Source organism: Strongylocentrotus purpuratus, unplaced genomic scaffold, assembly GCF_000002235.5.
Source record: "Strongylocentrotus purpuratus isolate Spur 01 unplaced genomic scaffold, Spur_5.0 spur5_scaffold_6, whole genome shotgun sequence".
In the NCBI taxonomy this organism is placed as follows: domain Eukaryota; kingdom Metazoa; phylum Echinodermata; class Echinoidea; order Camarodonta; family Strongylocentrotidae; genus Strongylocentrotus; species Strongylocentrotus purpuratus.
Genome location: NW_022145612.1, coordinates 27017734 through 27038626, shown reverse-complemented (window position 1 = coordinate 27038626; position 20893 = coordinate 27017734). Strand labels below are relative to the sequence as shown.

The 20893-nt window shown below is 34.9% G+C and overlaps 2 protein-coding genes across 4 annotated transcripts in view; both read left to right on the top strand.

Annotated features, from left to right (window-relative positions):
- LOC581118 (dynein heavy chain 6, axonemal) overlaps window positions 1–12895 on the top strand; it is a 59215-nt gene extending 46320 nt beyond the window's left edge. For 2 of the 3 annotated variants that reach the window (XM_030972361.1, XM_030972362.1), the window contains 12 exons: window positions 192–292; window positions 730–834; window positions 1460–1574; window positions 2228–2349; window positions 3482–3652; window positions 3905–3991; window positions 4478–4663; window positions 5009–5069; window positions 5423–5586; window positions 6794–6829; window positions 9429–9651; window positions 10544–12895. In XM_030972361.1, the coding sequence (XP_030828221.1) occupies window positions 192–292; window positions 730–834; window positions 1460–1574; window positions 2228–2349; window positions 3482–3652; window positions 3905–3991; window positions 4478–4663; window positions 5009–5069; window positions 5423–5586; window positions 6794–6829; window positions 9429–9651; window positions 10544–10647 (1475 nt within the window). In that variant the 3' untranslated portion in view covers window positions 10648–12895. The remainder of the gene's footprint in view (window positions 1–191; window positions 293–729; window positions 835–1459; window positions 1575–2227; window positions 2350–3481; window positions 3653–3904; window positions 3992–4477; window positions 4664–5008; window positions 5070–5422; window positions 5587–6793; window positions 6830–9428; window positions 9652–10543) is intronic. The other variant, XM_030972363.1, reaches the window with a different exon arrangement.
- A 2261-nt stretch (window positions 12896–15156) lies between these two features.
- LOC585016 (NADH dehydrogenase [ubiquinone] 1 alpha subcomplex subunit 8) lies at window positions 15157–19469 on the top strand. Its single transcript, XM_003728123.3, has 4 exons — window positions 15157–15342; window positions 17595–17764; window positions 18261–18345; window positions 18834–19469. The coding sequence occupies exons 1-4, from the start codon at window positions 15220–15222 to the stop codon at window positions 18966–18968; spliced, it is 513 nt and encodes a 170-aa protein (XP_003728171.1). The 5' UTR covers window positions 15157–15219; the 3' UTR covers window positions 18969–19469.
- The last annotated feature ends 1424 nt before the right edge of the window (window positions 19470–20893 follow it).

Sequence of the window (20893 nt, the reverse complement as noted above, 5' to 3'; positions counted from 1 at the left end):
CATCTGTTTTGAATATCATTTTTAGCTTCTTATTTAAAATTATGATCAATACAGATAGATCAGCCAAACACCCATATTCATCTGGCTTTTAAATTATATATTACTCCAAGATATGTTTCCTTGAATGATCTTTTGATATGGTTAAACGTTTATTCTAAATTCCTTTATTATTTTGTTTCACTCATTTTCAGTCCTGGGAATGTCTTGGAGGAAGATGATCTTTGGCATCTGTCTCTTCCATGCTATCATCCAGGAGAGAAAGAAGTTTGGTCCTCTCGGCTGGAACATAAAGGTACAGTTCTTTCATTTAAATATGTCAGTCACAGATATTGATGTGTTTTAACTTAAATATAGACCCATTAGAAATGTCTTGTCAAACCAATGACATCATAGTGATTGTAAATTCAATAGAGAAATCTTTATCATGTATTAGTAAAGATGTCATTCTGCGTTATGAAAAGAATATGCCAGTACAGTTTGATAGTCAAATAGTAAAAAATGACAATGGATGTTGTTTTTTGCTACTTGTATGTGATTAAGGTTTAAACAAATTTCTCAATGAATTGTATTTCGTCATTGGAAATACTGGAGTAGAATTTTCCAAGAGAATGTAGTTGATATACATTATCAGTTGATGACCTGTTCTTGTACTCTACTGGCATGATTACAACTATTACATATACTGTGATTCCTTTATTAATCACATTTGTTTGTATTTTGACCTTTCAGTATGAGTTCAATGAGAGTGATAGAGAATGTGCCTTGGAGAACCTGAAGATGTTCCTTGCTGATGGTGAGATTCCTTGGGATGCACTTATCTACATCACTGGAGAGGTAAGGATCAATGTTTGTGCTATAATTCTGTTTCATGCTAGTTAATCCCCCCCCCCCCCCCCAACAAAGAATTTGCTATGCTTGTGGACGCTCTTGCAGACAATCTGAATCCATGAAAAGAAACAGACACAATTAACATGGTGTCTTGGATGTATTCTTCGTTGGTAAGATGAAAAGCAGTTCAGTGCAAAATCCCAATAATGTCTGAATGAACAAGGAGATCATCAAGTACTGACATGGAATCACATATTGAGTCATTTAACACCATATTAACTTTTCCTATTTCCATATGATGCTTTGAAGTTATTTTCCCCTGTTTTCAATGCTAATTGCAGAAAGAAATGTATTAATTAGGGATGATGTAGGGGTTGATACTATGGACACTCTGAATGTTCCAAAGAATGTGTAACAGTATGCCTGGGCCCTGTCTTACAAAGAGTTGCGATTGATCCAAGTCAATCATAAGTCCTCTAATCAATCGCAAGTTTGCAGTCTCCTATCTAGTTGCGATTGATATCAACTCTTTTAAAGACGGGGCCCTGGTGTGGATTGTGATTGCTTGGTCAGAGGATACCGTTTCATTCGACTATGATGCAAATATACTCTTTGTTTCACCCTCTATTAGATCACCTATGGAGGCAGAGTAACGGATGCTTGGGATCAGAGGTGTCTCAGGACCATCCTCAAGAGGTTCTTTGCTCCTAACACCTTGGAAGAAAACTACAAATATTCAGAGTCAGGTAAGGAGGCAAAATTACATTCAGTTTCTTCTCAGAGTATAAGTATAAGTATAATAATTTATTGTCCGTTTCAGGAAATTTGGTTTCCACAGGTTACAAAGTAATACAAAAAAAATATATAAATGAAATATTACAGGACAGTGATAAACACACACATATGATAATTATGAGGTAGAAGAATAGATCAACAAATACTCTTGTTGAATCATGTAATATTTAGTTATGCCTTTGTAATTAATTATGTGTTCCCCTGTAACTTAATTGTGCATGTGTTTCATGGCTGTCCTGTTATCTGGATATGATATCAGAGTTGGGATTTATTAGCTGTGAATATATTTGATTATTAAGAAGTTGCAGATTTATTAATGTGGAAAAAATGAAACACATGTGGGCCACTGGTACCTATTTGGAGTCCAAAAGCCACAGTATGTTACATATTTGCACAAAATCATGGCTAAAATGCCTTTAAGTTTTGCCATTTTCTGAGGGGCATTGCAGTCAGTGAACCCGCACACTTTAATTGTCATGTATAGCCTCTGTGTACGTCGGGGCCTCTATTGAAAGTGTAAAGATATGACCAGGTATAGTACATATATCTTTATCACTACCATAATGATTGTAAATATCCATCTTCTTCTTTATTATATCCACAGGTATCTACTACAGCCCTGATATGGATACCCTTGGTGAATACAGGAAATACATTGAAGATCTACCTATCATTGATGAACCAGAGATCTTTGCTATGCACGAAAATGCCAACATTAGCTTTCAGGTAATAATCTCACTCACATGTATTGCAGAGATGCCAACCCTCCCGATTTTATCGGGAGGCTCCCGATAATTCACCCCAACTCCCGACCTTACGATCACCATCCTTATCCTCCCGATTTATTAAAAAAAAAAAAAAAAAAAAAAAATGATTTTTTTTTTTTTTTTTTTTTTTTTTTTTTATTATGATTTTTTTTGGAGGGCGCTTATCAGTATATATATCTGTGAATTGAAAGAGAAATATCATCTGCTAACTTAAGCATGTAATAATTCCACTATGTTAAAAGACAAATTAAGAGTAGCGAAAGATTGTTTCAGCATATGGATCGCCGTAACCAATGCGTGGATATTGCCACAGAATCCAAATGGCGGAAAATCAGCAAAATAAGACCAGGAAATGGTCTCGGAAGTATAATACCGAATACAGTATCAAGTACCTGTGTAATCGGAAGTCTGAAAGTAATTCATCATGCATTTTGTACAATTTTTATGTTATTTAAAAAAAAAGGGGGAATTATTTAACTAAATACACATGTAAAATGCTCCAAAATAAGGCTCAGATTGCACCAGAGAGCATCTAGAACCCCAGAGCTTCCAGGGCCCTAAGGCGGGCCCTGGACCCCGGCCGCATGTGTCGGGCGCTACGCGCTCGAGATGTGCGCTACGCGCACATTAATTGGTGTCGATTACAAATCCTCCCTATTTCTGATTTCCAAAAGTTGGCATCTCTGATGTATTGTTGAATGATTGAATCATGCTGTACATATATGAAATTTAAAGCCCAACTGCACTACGTATAGCTACTTGCGCCGTCTTTGAAGCAAACAATGCCTAATCAGTGCATGTTGGTCCCCAATGATCCCCTTTTTCTTATGTTAATTGAGAGCTGATTTGAAGAGATAACCACTTGTCAGTGACCTTGCAGGGAGGTCTAATCCCCCCTGGCCAAACTAGTGCAGACAGGCTTTAAGAATGAGTTGGAAGAAGCATAAGTCAAAAAACATTCTTGTAGAATTTACAGTCGGTCAAGACGTAAACCAACCCTGTTCCTGTCATGTTGTACTTGTATAGTTTTTCACATTCTTTGCTTCATATAGATAAACCCATTTTCCTTTTTTTACCTTCCTGTACGATAGCGTCAAGAGACTCAAACTCTGATCTCCACCATCTTGGAGGTTCAGCCTAGGATGGGAGGAGGTGGAGGAGGCAAGACGAATGATGACATCGTCTTTGAATTAGCGGAAAGTATTCTCTCCAAGATACCAGAGAAGCTGGACATTGATGAAGCATGGCAAGAAATGTTCAAGGTAAGGCATTTTTCATCATTTGCGTGTGTCATCCGTAGAAGTGAGCATTTATATCACATATACAAAGCCACTGGTGTCCCATTGAAATTCAGCCTGGGTGTTTACAGGCTTGACTCTTTACTGAACCAAAGTACATCTAAACTCACACTTTCATATTACGGATTGCCATTTCATACTGCAACGTGAATGTCCCATTCCCATCTTTTGATATATTCTGATTATAAAAGTATGTTTGTTTTCTTGTTTTTACAGCCGGATGACAAGGGACGTACCAACTCTCTCACCACTGTTCTTGTTCAAGAAGTGGACAGATTCAACAAACTTCTTATAGTATTGAAGGTATGTAGGAGATTACTTTCATGTTTTTATCACATGGAAAATCTTATGAATCATGGAAGTGAAGTCATGAAGGTTCATCATTAGTTATAGACCTGGGGCTTTGGTGACTTTATATTCTATCTTTGTTAGAAATCATTGTACATTAAAGCCCCTATGCACTAGTTTGGCCAGGAGGGATTATACCTCCCTGCATGGTCACTGGCAGGTGTTTATCTCATCAAATCAGCTCTCAATTAACATAAGAAAAAGGGGACCATGGGGGATCAACGGGTACAACTTAGGCATTGAGGGCGCAAGTAGCTACAAGTAGTGCAGTCCAGCTTTAACAGATCAAAAGTCTATCATAAAGATCAAGGGCATGAAGACGAATTTCCAAAACTTTTATGCGACAATATCTTTGCTATCCACAAACTTCTTTTTTTTAAACAATAAAGGAGTACAAACTAGATACATTCGTGAATGTCTGATTCATTCTAATTGCTACAGAGTTCACTGAAGACCATCCAGAAAGCCATCAAGGGTCTGGTGGTAATGTCTGAGGAACTTGAGATGGTGTACAACAGCTTCCTCAACAACCAGGTTCCTACAATGTGGTCCGATGCAGCCTACCCATCCCTCATGCCTCTAGCTTCATGGGTCAAGGACCTTCTTCTCAGAGTTGGATTCATAGGGGTAAGTTTGCTGCTTAATTATAGGGCGTTCGGTCCAGTGGCGACCTGTGATATTTTTTTCCAGTCTTTTTTTATCGCTTGTTAATTATCCTGTGTCAACTTTAAATGGTAGTTTATATTTGATTTGAAATGGGTATGCCCAATAAGAAACTTGATGATCATTTTTTTTAATTGTTTTTATAATTTAAATATTAGACTAGTTATACTTGGTGAGAGAATTACTTACAGTTTATACTTTGATATTCTCAAATATGTATTCATGCGGTCATTCTCACTCTAACATGAAACTGCAATAAGTTGGTATTTCCTTTTATTCTGACAAGTTATTCTTTTTTTTTGTCTACAGCATTGGATCCTCCATGGGCCTCCAAAGTCTTTCTGGATCTCTGGTTTCTTTTACACTCAAGGTATGATACAATCACTTTTTTTCATGTAAATTATGGATAGATGTGATTCCGTCATTATCTTGCTTTATCATGTGGTATTAAACATTCATCTAGCTTGTAAATAAAAAATTCCCATCAATCATTACACTCCTGTTGGACAGTGAAACCTGTCTATAAAGACCACCCAAGGAGACTAGAAAAGTGGTCTTGATAGGCAGGTGCCTATAGTACACGTTTCAATGAGAAACCATTTTAAGGGAAATAAAAAATGTGATCTTCGTAGACAGGTTTTACTGTATTTGTAAGATGTAAAGAAATCTAAATTAAATCTAGAATCCATGGGCATAATAAACAAGAAAATTGTTTCTCTGCAGGTTTCTTGACCGGTACTCTGCAGAACTACGCACGAAAGTACGACTACCCCATTGACCAGCTCAGCTTCCACTTCCGTACGAAGCCCCTTTACCGAGACCAGGCTGAAGTTGCTATTCAACAAGATCAACTCAGCTTTGGACAGGTCACTGATGCTGACAAGGAGGTATGTGAATCAAAGATAAAAAAAATATACTGATTATTTAGATGTTATGATATCATTCAGAATATTGACATCTGCCACTGTCTTTCTTGCACCATAATGTTTTAAAGCTGACACTGTATCTTCATCTTATTTTTTTTCATGTCAAACATATTTCCTCTCCTGTTTATAAAGTATTATAATTCTTTCCCTTTTCATTTTATTTCTTGATGGTTTTTTTTGGCTAAATTTTCCTCAAATTTAATAGATTTTTATACCCAAATTCATAGCTTAGAACAAATATCTTATAACTATAGCCTTTTAATGATATTATAATGTATATTTTATGACTAATAGATGATATAGTCTAATAAAATGTAAAAATAAAGCTAAATTACATAATATAGTTATTTAAGAATGAGTAAAACTAAAACTTCATACTTGATGTTGCCTCTTCTATGTCTTTCTTATGTATTGCATGATATTACATTACAGATCTATAAAAGTATGGAGTAGTTTAACCTTTAAATTGGATAACTCTTTACTTGTATTGAAGATATAACATTGCATGTACCACAATAGAGAAACCCTTTATATGTTTGACAGTACTCATCCCACTTTTTCATTGTGTAACTTCTTTCTTTCTTTGACTCAATTTACTCTTCCTTTCTACCTTCTCTGTCTTTACCATATCTTTGTGTAACATTATAATGTCTGTGTCTTGTGTGTCATGTATTTCATGTTTAGGGAGGAAAGAAAGATAGCAGTAGCAAATCAGACGTAAGCATAGCTTTAGGGTTAAGGCAGATATTCAGATTTCACGCCTTGTCATGTCATGTAGTAAAGTTATACACCAGCCACACTGACATGACTTAAACTCCAGACCGACAATAGACCAAACAAAAAGAATGACATTACCACAAATTACCATGAATTGTGTGTTATTGATCAGTTTGGGTTTGGTCTAGTGGTTTGGCTGAGGTATATAATTTTACTCTTATATAACAAAGAGGTAAGTAAATATGTAATAGGATGTTTAACTTTACAGTACCAAGTATTTTTGTTATGTTCAGTAGAAATATCACTTCAGTTTACTGTTAAACAGCTTTTGAATTTTGTTTTCTTTTTCATTTTATGAATCTTTCATTCTTACTTGTTTTGCCCTGTGTTGACATGTATTATAACATTTATTTGTCCCACGATAATTAATTCCCCTTCTTGAATGGAACAGAAAGCAGCAGGTGATGGTAAAGATCTTGATGAGGAAGTAAGTAGAGTGGTTTGAAAGGGTTTAAATAATGCCTGGTGTATGATGGTTTGACGTGCACTGACATCAAGACCCAGAACCTCACACCTCACAATCCTTTTCCCCTTCATATAGCACCTGGCTCACGTTGTGGTCATCATTGGTGGATGGGCAGAGAAAACTAACCATGAAACTTGTGTAATTTTTTAATCTATCATTTGTTTGATCACTTCTCCAATGCTGATACTTGCCTTTTATTACCCTTCACAAATCCTTTAAGCAGCTGTTTAACAAAAGAAAGAAAAAAAAGATTAAATAAGCGGTGAAAGGTAAAGTTACTAACAAAGACAATAGAATAACAGCATTTATAGCCGTGCTCTCCTAAAGTTGCATTAGTTGTTTGAAGCAATGAGATACTTTTGTTCCAAAATTTCAAGTTCAAGTTCAGTATTTATTCAAAAAATGACCTGCACCATATTATTCACCAAGAGCTTTGCTTGGAAGCCTGTGCACCTGAATTATAATTCTCACAAAGTATGTAATAATTAATGCCTCCTTTATATCAGATTAAATGACAAAATTCCCCCGCCTTCGAAAATATTTGAAAAAGGGAGAATAATATCCCATCTTAAAGTGTATTTAAGTGCTAACTTTGAAAAAAAAATTATACAAAGATGCTATAATTTGAACTATTGATTGTTTTGCGAATTATTAACACTAACATAAATGAAAATCTTATAATTACTTTTGATGTTTTCCTTAATGCATATTTCAAATGGTTGAATCAATTTTATTTACTTTTAACTTATATTATCAGGGTAATGATGCTCTTTGATGAAATTTGTATAACCTGGAATATGCTTTTGAAAAATAAAGAAAGAAATGCTATGATTTGTCGGTGACGCACATTACACTACAGCAAGGGATGCCATTGAGCCACTTTTGCCATGTTACAAAACAGTATAGCCCAATCTCTGAAGCTTTAGATTGCTTTAAGATGGAGTCGATTATCTGTACTCTCAATGAATATGTGTCACAGTTTCACGCAATCAAGTAAACTGTGCTTGAATGACTCTGAGATAGGTAGACAAACTCCTCAACGAATCTTATCTTTTTAAGGATTGTAATACCTACTCCAGACTCTATATAACAAATTTCATTGGCAGCACAGAATACCCATTTTGAGACAGTCTTTAGCTTCAGAGATTTGGATATATTATGTTGTAATTTAAAAAAAAATCAAAAGCAGCATTAGAGCTATTACAACAAAAGGATATTGAAAAATCAGAATTTTTGAAACTTGCAAATTTCCCTGTAATAAACACAAGCTCACCCGAATAATAATCTTTTTCGATAAAAAATTTAAAAATGTCGTGATACATACAATGCTCAATTAGAATATGACCTAGGAATGCAATTATTCTTATTACTTTAAGTATTATCAGGGTTTTTTCTCCAGTTTGCTGTAAAGTTTTGATTAAAATCTGTTACTCATATGATCTTCAATACTGGTTTATGCGACACATTGAGAACTGATGATACTCTTTCATTTTGAAATGACCTATTGCCCAGCAGATCGATTATGATTTGATTTGAAATGACCTAGCTTCCTTTTAATATATTTTGTTTTCTAACACAATTCGAAAATCTTAATTCCAGCAGATATACTGACACGTTTGTTTTTGTATTAATGGAACTACACAATTTGATTTGACTGGCACTGCTGTTTGGGGAAAGTTTGAACTAACACAATATCACATGCACGCGTGTTGATGTTGACCCCTCCTTGCTTTAATAACCACAATTAAATATGAAAATGAGTTAATTATGTATTGACACAGGTACAAACAACACATTTATATGATTCCTCGGTTTGATTGTCTTGTTTTTGCATGAAAAACTAATTTATAAAAAGGAAGCATGCATGGAACTTCCTGCATGTTGGAGTACCGGTAGTTTCTTCTTATTTTGCATTCTTTGAAGAAAATACTGTTATTCTTTAAAAGAAAGGGATACATTTTTTACTTTGACAATTGTAAAGGTGCATGACTAAAATTTGCATGTGAAAAATCATTCCTGAAAAGAAAATTTAGAAACCAATTTAACAATACTATACACAAGTGTACATGAGATGCATGATCTGTGCATGAACTAGGGTTTTTATCTACATTTTTCCACAGGATAATTGATTGATAATTGATTGGTAATTGATTGATTTTGAATGAGGGTATTCCAAGATGTGACTCTTATCTATCTAGAAATGGATGAATCCAAGTCAAATAGAATTTTGTGCAAAGAAATAAAGCAATATCTGTGCCTGCCTCATTATCCAAGAGAAATTTGTCAATAATTATCCTTGCTGAGTTGACTGTTTAAAGAGAATATTTGCTACTAGTGTCTACCTTATCTGTCTATATTGCTCATCTGTCATTTTGAAGTCTTACGCTTTACGAAAGAGATGATTTTGGAATCAACAATTTTCCTGTGTCCATCATTAATAATCTTCCTCATTTCTTAATTCACATATTATATGATTAAACTGGGTGAATGGATTAAAGGTAATTGATACTGAAATGGATACATGAATAATTTCTGTTTTCTTTCTATGTCAATCCTCTAGCTTCCTGAGATCAAGGACGGTGTATTGATCCATGGTTTGTTCATGGATGCATGCCGATGGGACGATGATAACATGAAGCTTGCTGATGCCAAGTTTGGTGAGATGAATCCACCGCTACCAGTCGTGCACATGGAGCCAGAGATGAACTTCAAACCTGATGAAACAGATTACAACAGTCCGCTCTACAAGACCGGACTTAGAGCTGGCACTCTGTCTACCACTGGTGAGTCCTTTTACATAGATAATATTGTTTCTTTAAAGTAGGACTGCACTACTTGTAGCTATTTGTGCCCTCTATATAGCAAACAACATTGTCGGGCTAACTCGGCTCAAAGACAACTCGGCCCAGCTGTAAAAACAGTCAGTTTTTGCAGATTTAGGGTTATAGGGTTAGAGTTAGGGTTCGGGTAAAATGACAAAAACTTACCGTTTTTGCAGCTGGGCCGAGTTGTCTTTGAGCAGAGTCAGCCCGGATTCATATATACATATGTTGCATTTATTTGTTGGGGTACATAACATGACTTTCATCAATATAATTATTCACATTATGATTGGTGTGAATCTGTTTTGCTTATGAACCGTCTCTGTTCATAAACTGTAATACTTATGTATTAAGTATCTGAATGGATAAGGCATCATGCTAAGACATGAAACAACTATCTTGCTTGCTTTCCCTTTTTATGTCTTTCTCTCCCCCCCCCCCCCTCCCCCCACCCCCTCTCACTCCCTCTCTCTCTCTCTCTCTCTCTCTCTGTCTCTCTCTCTCTCTTTCTTTCACTCTCTCTACTAAAATGTATAAAATGGATAATTCATCATGCTAAGATATAAAACTACTATCTCGCTTACTTTCCCCTTTTATGTCTTTCTCTCCCACCCTCCCTCCCCCTCTCTCCCTCTCTCCCTCCCCCTCTCTCCTTCCCCCCTCTTTCCCTCCCTCCTTCCCTCCCTTTCTCCCTCCCTCCCTCCCTCTCTCTTCAATTGCTTATTTCATACTCCCATTAACATATAGAACTTATTATGAACCCTATTACCTATTGATGGAATCTCATACCATCATTTGCAAAAGTGAAATTATAATGTATATATCTTTCTTTCACTCCCTATTCCTACACCAGGTCATTCTACCAACTTTGTGGTTGCCATTCACCTGCCCTCAGACCTCCCTCAAGATTACTGGATCTCTAAAGCCTCAGCTCTACTCACTCAGCCACTGGAATAAACAAAAGATATAACATGAATTGAATAGATGACAACGTGAAGAACTTGAACTGTATGCCAAAGATGTACTTACAGTATAGTTGAGGTCCATAAGATATATCAGAGATAAACAAATGTTGGCTTGGAAACATCACATGGTTTATAATAGTAAGACATATGCCGTGCAAAAATGTCAGTGGACCATCATTTTATTCTCCATTAAAATTACATTCCAGTAGATCAGTACATTGACTGATTTTGTTGTTAGAGCCTTGGTAGGTACAATTTTCGAGCCTTAGTACAACGTATCACAGCTTGCACAATGTAAGAAAGAATTGTCTATGAAAGCAGAATATCATAGTAGCTCAACTATGCCTTTATGTATGTTGTTCTGTTAATAGTTTGGTTTTATTTGCTTGCTTGAGATACATGTAAAACAATTAATGGCTGTAAATGAGCAGTGCTTACAAACAAAATATTTAGATAGTGTGAGATAAGAAGGATTTTTTAATGAGACCATGGAATAAACATTCTTGTTATTTACAAAATCCATTGTATTGTGCAATGTATGATATTATTGAGTATTCATTATACATAACATATATTTTATTCATGTAATAAAGGTGTACAAAATTGTAAAATATATAGAAAGTAAGAAGACTTTTGTTGGTCTTAAAGTGTATACACATGTATATATATAACATGACAATAACAAATGCATATGCCTTTCTACTTTCTATGTAATATCTGTCTCAGAATATGTTGAGTTCATAATTCACTTGTCTCTTTTCCAATAATATGATATCTATGCATTATCATCTGAATAATAATATGTCGTCTTTCAAGAGAAACTAATTTAAGAAATATCTACATTTAATGCCTTACTCATGTCCTGCCTTCAATAAGCTATCAATAAACGGATATGCAAAGTGCATCGTCTTTCATTGGGTTCAACGAGCCATGTGTTTATCAGAAGAATATCATTCAAATATTGTTGTTCAGCAAATGGATAAAGAAGTTTTTACATAATGGATTTTCCCAATTTTGAACATTGAATGAACAGACTTTAAAGAATTATAAATAAATATGTGTAAGTGTAAATATACTTGTAGTAAGTGGATGAAGACTGCATGGCAGTACAGTAGAGTTAATTAGTATCACTAAATGATTCTTTAACTAGTATGTTGAATGCAGCAAGGATGCAAAGAAGTAAATAAGCTGTGAAACCTAAATATTGATGTCTTTATCTGAGAAACTGTACTTGAAGATTAATGCTGTACATAAGGATATTAATATGCTGACTTGGTTCTCTTCATTACAGCTTCTTTTGGGGGCTTTAATTTGAAGTTCATGTATATATTATATTTATAGAATCTATAACAATTGAAGTGCAGAATGGACTATATTTTCCTTTTAGTCAGAAATGTTTCACAATCTGAGCATAGCATATTGATATGAGATTTTTTTTTTAATGTATGAAAGCTTCATTTGACATTCAGCGGATAAAAAGATTCCATTTGTTAATAATTGTACATAGCAGTACCAAGTGATTTATATATCAATACATGGCTATGTTCAACCATTGTGTCTGCACAAGATATTTTCATATTGATATTTAGTTGTTTATTTGATGACTGGTATGTAATAGTTTGGAATTCATTGTAAGTCTTATTCTTCTATTGACTAATAACTAACTTATTTTTAATGTGAAAATGTCCAATATGTATCATTATTATCATTATTGTTGCATTGGTAAAATGAGTTCTCTCTCATGGGGAGTATTTTTTTTCTTCTTATCTTATAAGTCTCAATTTTTCTTTAAATTTCTTCAAGTCCGATTCCAATGAATTGGTATTCATTGTTGCCTGCTGAGTGGAGGTTACATTTTTATATTTTGGAAATACCGCATTCAAATAGTTTACAGCACATTCCTAAGGGGGTTTGTAGTACATGTATGCATATGTACCGGTATGTTTATTTTTCTGTTTACTATAATGTACATTATAAACTTCTGTTTAAAAATCTTACTGATCTCAACAATACACAAATTCTGGATGTTTTACTAACATATACATTGCAAATTCCATTTGTCATATCTTCAAAGCATAAATATTTATTTTGAATGAATTGTGCCTTGAAGAAGAATTATACTCTTTGTGTCCGTCCATATGTTACCTCGTCCTTCTTGTTGTTGCTTTGTATATATATAAACTATCAACCTTGCGATTGAAGTGTATTCCAAATAAAGTGCTTATTTTCACGAAAGTAAACAAAATATGAGTGAATGTCCATTTCTTTTGTACCCATTTATAACAATTTGATTGAAATATACAAAATATAGAGCAGTCCACACATCCTGCTTACAGTATGCTAACTATCATAGCAGTTTCTCTCCTTTGATGAAAATATTGATCTCTTAGAGGGGAAGTCCACCCTGAAATTAAGTTAGTTTTAATAGGAGTAGAAAAATGAGAGAAACAAGTAAGTGAAAGTTTGAGCAAATTCCGATTAAAAATAAGGAAGTTAGGATTTTTGAAGTTGTGATCAATCAAACACAAATTGGCAACTCTATGACGTATCATGCGAGGTCAACTTCCATTTGCTCAGTACTAAAAAAATCTAAAATTTTCATTTTCCCTCAAGAAACATTTCAACCATACATGCACCCTAAATATAATAATTGCAAATATGTTTCTATACTCCCCCTGCAAGGAACAAATATATATTCCGTCATCAATAACGAAGAAAACATGATTTTATGGAATAATATGCACAAAGCAAATGAAGGAGAGCTCGTATAATATGTCACAGAGTTGCCAATTTGTATTTGATTGATCACAACTTCAATTAACTTTCTTATTTTCATTCAGAATTTGCTCAAACTTTCACTCACCTGATTTTCTTATTATTCTGCCTCTATCGAAACAAACTTATTTTGGGGGTGGACTTTCCCTTTAATAGCGAGGTATCTAATCAAGTACAGTTAAACCTGTCTACTGGAGCCAGCTATATAGGGAAACAGAGAAAGTGGCCATTATAGAGAGTTGAACACTGAAACGGGTTTGACTTTAGATCTATACTGGTGCATTTGAAATTATAATGACATCGATCGTTAGAAGATACAAGCAATAAATTGTATTAACATTTGATTAGGATCTATGAGTGGGATGTATAATAACTATCTCTATCTCTCTCTCTCTCTCTCTCTCTCTCTCTCTCCCCCCCCCCCCCCCCCGCCTCTCTCTGACGAGATTCTTGCAATGCAAGAGAAAGAAGGTAAAAATAAACCACACGTTCTGAAAATCTAGAAGTCATTAATTCATTAGAAGATAGGATAACCATCGTGGTAAAAAAAAAAATCGGGCAAGGTGGGATGCTTTAAATGCCAAAGGGTCCCGTCTTGTCCCGTCAGAGTTATACTCTTCTAGGGAAACTACAATAAAGGATTACATGAGAGGCAGAAATAGAGAGGGCATGCAATCTCCAGTTTGGGAACATTTTTTTCTTTCTATCGTGGAATGGTGGGGCAGCATAGCAAACACAAATTTGTTCTTTAAAAACTGACAATTTCCTGAAGAAAGAACGTTCGCCACTGTGCTGTGACTTTGCCTCATAACCATCTGGGCAAATTGGAAGCAAATCAACATAAGAAGTTGACTGCATAAAACGCGGCATAGTGGAGATTTTATTTAGCCAATGCATTTTATGGTGACGTCGTATAGCGTAAGAAAATAAAACTAGCTACCAGATTTTAAACCGTTCCAAATATAATTTATTTCATCGATAAAATCACTTTTCTACAGTTTTGTCAGCTACAAAAGTCTCTTTCATTACCTCGATTGATCTAATTGGTATAAAATTACTCGGGCGTATAGGCCTACTCTCACCAGGGAGATGAGAGTTTTAAACTCTCATCTCGATCCCTGCTCTCACCAACCGTTGTTGGTTAGTTTGTTGATGTGTTTTTTTTATTGAGCTACCAAATCATATGCTGTGTAATGACAGCGACATATTTGCTTCTTCTACTGCTCTTTATAAATGACCCACTTTAAAGCTTATCTGCCGTAGTTTACAGGAGGGATTAGACTGCCCTGCAAGGTCACTGGACAGGTGGTTATCTCATCAACTCAGCTCTCAGTTAACATAAGAAAAAGAGGATCATGGGGGACCAATGGTCACCGATTAGGCATTGTTTGTTATATAGAGGGCGCAAGTAGCTACAAGTAGTGCAGTGGGCCTTTAAAATATATATTTCCTTTATCTTTTGAAGATTTGTATACAAATTTAAAAACGGGAATGACCAACTAAAATTAAAAGACAAGTAAAGAATTGTGTTCTTGATACATTATTGATGATTTATACCTTAATCATATAATACAAGACGTCAGTACTTGCTCATTAGAAAGATTTAGGAGTCTAAAAGAGCATGAAATTATAATAAAGTAAACGCAAGCAAGAAAAATACACGGGCATGAATTGGCCAAGAATTGTTTATTTGTTCGTATACCGTTTTTCCCTATAGAGGGCGACATTTTGTTCACTCTTGAGTCGACAGTTGTAGTTCGACAAATGTGAGAAATTGAGCCTGGGAATCATGCCTGAAGTAGTAAATTTGCCATCCAAAGTGGAGCTTGATGTTCCTGAGGTTCCTCTCACATCATCTGCTTTGAAAGCCGGTGCTCATCATTTCGGACGACAATGTGACAAGGCAAACAAGGTTGGTCTAATTCTATTTCTAACTGCTCTCTCTATTTCTTTGCCCCATACGTTGTAATCTGCGTGTGTTAATCCAAGCCTATCAATCTCATAACATAAGTTATGCCTAGATAAGTTATGCCTTAAATGGGTACCGGGTATACTTTTTTTATATAAAAACTTTTCAGACGACCTCTATTGATTCTCAACATTTCAAACACCACTGTACAAAACTCAACTGAGCAGTAGGGGCGCTGGTCATAGAATGAAGATCGTCGGCATAGAAGGAGCCCGTTTTCGGCCACTTAAGACAAAATCCTATTTTTAGGACTCTTTACTTCCTATTTATTATCATTTCTTGTTCAAATCATGAAGCAAATATTATTATTATTTAAACAAAAAAAGAATCCCAGAAAAAAATCACGAATTGCCATGACAATATTCATTTCAATTTTCACTGTTTTGGAGCCCGTTATCGGCCGGGCGTTTCAGTTTACGGCCGCATGTACAGAGTCAATAGGAAGCGCTCGCGCGCGCCTTGCGTTTCCGCGCTGATGTACAGCACAAGCGGGCGGAACAGGTATCCCACGCCGGAGCTCCCTGGTGCTCGCCTGGCCGAAGACAGGCACAGCGGTGATCGGAAGTTGGAATCTGAATTAGACAGACATATCGTGTGTGCGTCGCGGTGTGCGGCTGCATTGATTTAATACATGCGATGAGATACTTTTGAGCTTGCGACTAGCACAAAATCGGGCTTTAAATCTGAAAAATACTTGAAATAAAGCTCATTTTATGGTACCCATATTTCTTACAGACACGCGTAAGATACTCGATTTTTCAGATTTGGGTAGCGGGACCGGCGATTACATCGCTAAAATGTGATATTTTAGGATATATTTTCCATTGCAAATGTGGTTCTTCAGTGACACTGGCATGGTATGGTTTGTGTGGGATATGTGTTATGCTATTATGCGATGTATTTTAGAGTGATTTTACCTTGCATCCAACCAATCGGCCGAAAACTGGAGCTGGCCGATTACGGGCTCCTTTACTCTAAATCGTAATAACGCGGACAAAATGCATCGTCAAAAATAAGGATCGTCCACGTTTTTTCATCGGCACTCTGCGGGTTTCTGGTTCCCGATTCGCGTGCTGGCGATGTGAAAAACAGATTCCGCGTAATAAAATACCCCTAGTTCACCGTCTACTTTTATGGATTGTCCGTCTTCCCAAGGATTTATCGCTCATAATGCGAAAGTCTCTGTACAAAGCGATGTAAAATGTATCAAGAAAATCATTGCAGAACCCGTTTTTTGCATCACCAATCCGCGGATCTGAAAATCAGAATTGTCAGCGAAAAGGTCATAAAAGTAATGAGGCCTTAATTCATGCATAAGAGTTTACAAGTGATTTATCAAATAATGATTCATTTGTAAAAGCATAAATTGCAAGTCAAAATGTCATACAAATTACAATCAGTTGGTATCATTTATGAACTTCCAATTTTTATAACATATTTTTTTAAATTAAGAATTCCAGACCCTTGTTGTTGGTAAGTTCATATTTTTTTTGGAACAGATGCTCTAAAACTTGCTAAACTTTTGAATTTTTGTCAATATTTTCATAGTTTTACACCCAATTCCAAAGAAAAGTTTGTTACAAGGTAATTTCTCTTTCCATTGGTGATATGAGATATGAGATACTTATACAAAGATACTTATAAAAGTTCATAAAATTGTATGGAGGAGATTAATTTTACGATTTGAATATTTTCTGATGAAAGAAACGCAAAATAATACACACCTCAAAGGACCTTGTCACTAATGTTATGCACTACTGTGAGTGGGCTATGATGCCTACCAGTACATTTCAGTGAGAAAAATACACAGGGGCTCAGCGCACAATAGCCCCTGAAATGCCCAAAAGAGCCCCCAAAAATTTGCATAGAGTTCAATGCAAAACAAATTTTAGAATGTTATTTTCATGCAGGTAAGGTTGAAAAGTAGCCCCCGAAAAATAAATATTAATTTTTTCCCCTTGTACATTTTAATTGACTAGTACTTGTTAGAATAATGAATGAGACAATTGGGCTATCAAGATTTAACCAGATATTAACTTGAGCATTTCTGTAGACTTGAAGTTTCTCTTATGTTGACAAAATTCTCTTTTCCTTTTGATAAACTTCATTTGTTGAATATGGAAAGGAAATGAATCAATACATTTAATTTAATTGTCCTGATTTTGATTTTGCCTTCTTAATTTTTGTCATTGCAGGAATTTATGCTATGCAGGGAGGAGGAGAAGGACCCAAGAAAGTGTTTAGAAGAAGGAAGACAAGTCACAGCTTGTTCTTTCAAGTTCTTCAATCAAATCAGGACTCATTGCAATGAATCATTTACAGAGCATTGGACCTGTCTAGATTATAACAAGCAAGAATTCAGAAGGTCAGTAAGATGATAAGATCTCATGAATTATATTACTCTTGTGCTTTTTAAAATGTCATTTTTAATGAACTTATCTTATTATTATCTCGTTTTGAAGATGATTGAAAGGTATGTACAACTCATTTTCTGGAACTGGTCCATTTGTATTATTTATATTACATCTAACTTCTATGTTCCAAACATGATTTTAATAACATACGTATACTAGATTGTACACAATTACTTTCTTGTTGCTATGTAAACAAATCAATTATGTTCTCATTATGAATACATGTATTCTTTAAACAAACTAGGATTTAGTCATTATTTTAGTTAAATCACTGAGTTTTTAGAGTCTTTATTAATGTATCATTTCTTTTTAATTTATTTACCATACATTTCTATTTTTATTTTTCCAATTCATTTTGATGCTCAAGAGATACTTTCTCTGTCACTACATAGTTTTTGCCTGTGGTATTATGATGTATTAAAAACTGTTTACTTTGCTTGATTTCAGATGCCGCCAATCTCAAAAGAAATTTGATACGTGTGTTTTTGAAAACCTTGGGTGGGTCAGGCCAGAGCTAGGAGACCTAGGAAAGGTAAGGGCTATCATATTTACTATCTATATTTTAATATGCCATTTCATGTAATTTTTATTGTTGTATGATTAAACAGAAGTGTACTTCATCTACCCGTACTTGTATGCTGATAATAATTTTTGATGTATCTTGTGCAACAGGTGAATTGACATGATGTGGTGAAATGATTAAGAAATTATTGATGCTAACTTAAAGTGCAAGTAAGGTTTTTTCCAGACCAAATTGCAAATGCTAGAAATAACACTAGTAACCCAATTGATAACAGGGTTCTGGACAATCCTTGGGGTGTTTCACAAAGATTCGAAGTCAAACTTAACTCTAAGTTGGACTAAAAAATTATGGAGAGCCATTTGTAGCCTTAAAATAAAATATATTCAAAAGCATATGTTTATACCCTGTCTTTTTTGTTTTGTTTAACATTCAACCAATTGAATCATTAATAGTCTTACGATTTTTCTTTCTTCTTATCATTATTTTGTTATTCAAAGGTAACTGTGGTCAAGACTGAGAGACCTGTGCCAGAGTTTGACTTGAGACCGATTCCTGAACCAACGCCTAGGCCTATTCCACCAGCTAATCTTCCCGCTTCAAAGACTGGCTCCAAGTACTTCTTCTTCTGGTAGTGGATGCCTTCATCCACTCGGATCCTTCAATGTATATTTGTAGTGTCTATGCATCCACTGGAAAAGGGAATTTGGTAGAAATGATGTAACATGTGAAACAAAAATCTTCTTTTTTGAAGGGAATTTATTACAGTACAGCCTGAATCAGTATGTGGAACCCATTTAGGCATGCTGTATTGATCAGTGATCATATATGAGCAAAGCTCAAAAGTACATTCATTTGTATGTGGTACTTAATTTTTGTTTGATCATCTGAAGAACATGCAGCAGATCATTTTTCAAACATGCCATTACCTATACATCTTGGGTCTGTACAAAGCAAATTTTACATATGCGTAACATATTGTTTGGGGCATGTAGTCTGGTTTGTATTGATCATGCTTTAATGTTTAAGTAGCTCCTTTTCCAGTGGATGAATAGTCATTATTGAGGTGTGAATAAGATTATTTTATTGAATGAAGCACCGACTGCTTCACAACGTAATTTTTAAAGGGGGATTTCAGCAATGAAATAATAATCTTGAGATGTGCCACGATGATGTATTTCAAGAACTCAAGTCTAATTTGTTTATCTTACTTATTTGCGAGTTGCAAATATGATATTAAAACATCCTTTTGATTTTGGACTTAATTATTTCATGAAGTTCGATGGCAAGAGCTATTTGCTGTGTGTAATAGAGAGAAAGTATTATAGTGCTAATCACTTTAAATTGGTTGGTAATAAGAACTTTTGACAAAAACTTTTGTAAAATGTTAACCTATTTGTTGACAATAAACAGAGGAATGTCAATTTGAAGTTGTGTTTCTCTTTGGATAGAGACATATCCATTGTCATTTCTCTTTTTTTACAATTGTACGAGAGAAGGAGGGGGTCAAATCCCATTGAGAGAGAGCGAACATTATTTCAAGTTTGAGAAAAGATTTGTTCATGTAATAATGATTTAGACAGTTCAAAGTTTAAAAGCAGTCATATAAGTCAACCAAAATAGTGTCGGGGCAAGACAAAAATATGTTGAATAGAAAGATTTTGTTACCCGACTTAAGTAACCAAAGCTGCGAATCATGAAAGTAAGTGGGATTATATATCGACGAAAACTAATGAGACAGGTGTTCATTTCAACTACCCGACTGGTATTATAGTCTTAGAATACCAGGTGGGACTGGCAAAGAAAAATGTTAATTGTAAATGTCAATTTAGATCATGGCTTTGCAAAATAGTAATTTGAATATATTTGTCGATATCATTTAAATTGCTTTTTTGTAAATCATAAAAAATCCCAATCCAATTTACTCATGTAACTTTAAACTAGTAGAAAAATGTAAAGCAGAATGGTAGCAAGGGGAATGTAAAAGGATTGGAATATAAGATAGATAGGACTTGTTGAAGATACAGAAAGAAAAGAATATGCTGAGAGAAGAATTGTAAGGAGAGAAAGGGAGAGATAGAGACTACAAAAAAACAGAAAAAGTTTAGGAAAAGACTACTGATACATTAGACAGTAGACACATTCCGGTAGTCATTAGTGGTGTTGGTGCGATCAACAAAGTATCCCCCCCCCCCCCATGCCAAAATGTGGAAAGGAACAAAAGAGAAAAAGAAAAAAACAATGGAAAGGTGGGAGATCAAGATAAAACTTTGTCAGATTAAACTTCCCCAAATAAAATGATTCCCAGAATATCCCAGAATACTTTTATGCACATAAATAATTACGATGTAACTAATTCAGGCTCTTGCTGAATGGAATTCTAAAACCCTGGTATGATTTTGCACTTAAAATGTTAGTATGTACTTCTGGCTTGAATGCTTGGTAAAAATGAAAATGTTTAATTTGGCAATTGAAGGTTCAATGTGTAATATCTAATTGATGTGTAAGGTGGATACGACGAAGGGGGAGGATGGTGACAGTCTTTGTTATTAAAGTATTC

Bases quoted from the DNA above. Each gene is read 5' to 3' on its own strand.
- LOC585016 (XM_003728123.3), top strand. From the start codon at position 15,220: ATGCCTGAAGTAGTAAATTTGCCATCCAAAGTGGAGCTTGATGTTCCT. The intron at 15,343-17,594 runs GTTGGTCTAATT...TTGTCATTGCAG, and splicing joins AATGTGACAAGGCAAACAAG to GAATTTATGCTATGCAGGGA. The intron at 17,765-18,260 runs GTCAGTAAGATG...GCTTGATTTCAG, and splicing joins AACAAGCAAGAATTCAGAAG to ATGCCGCCAATCTCAAAAGA.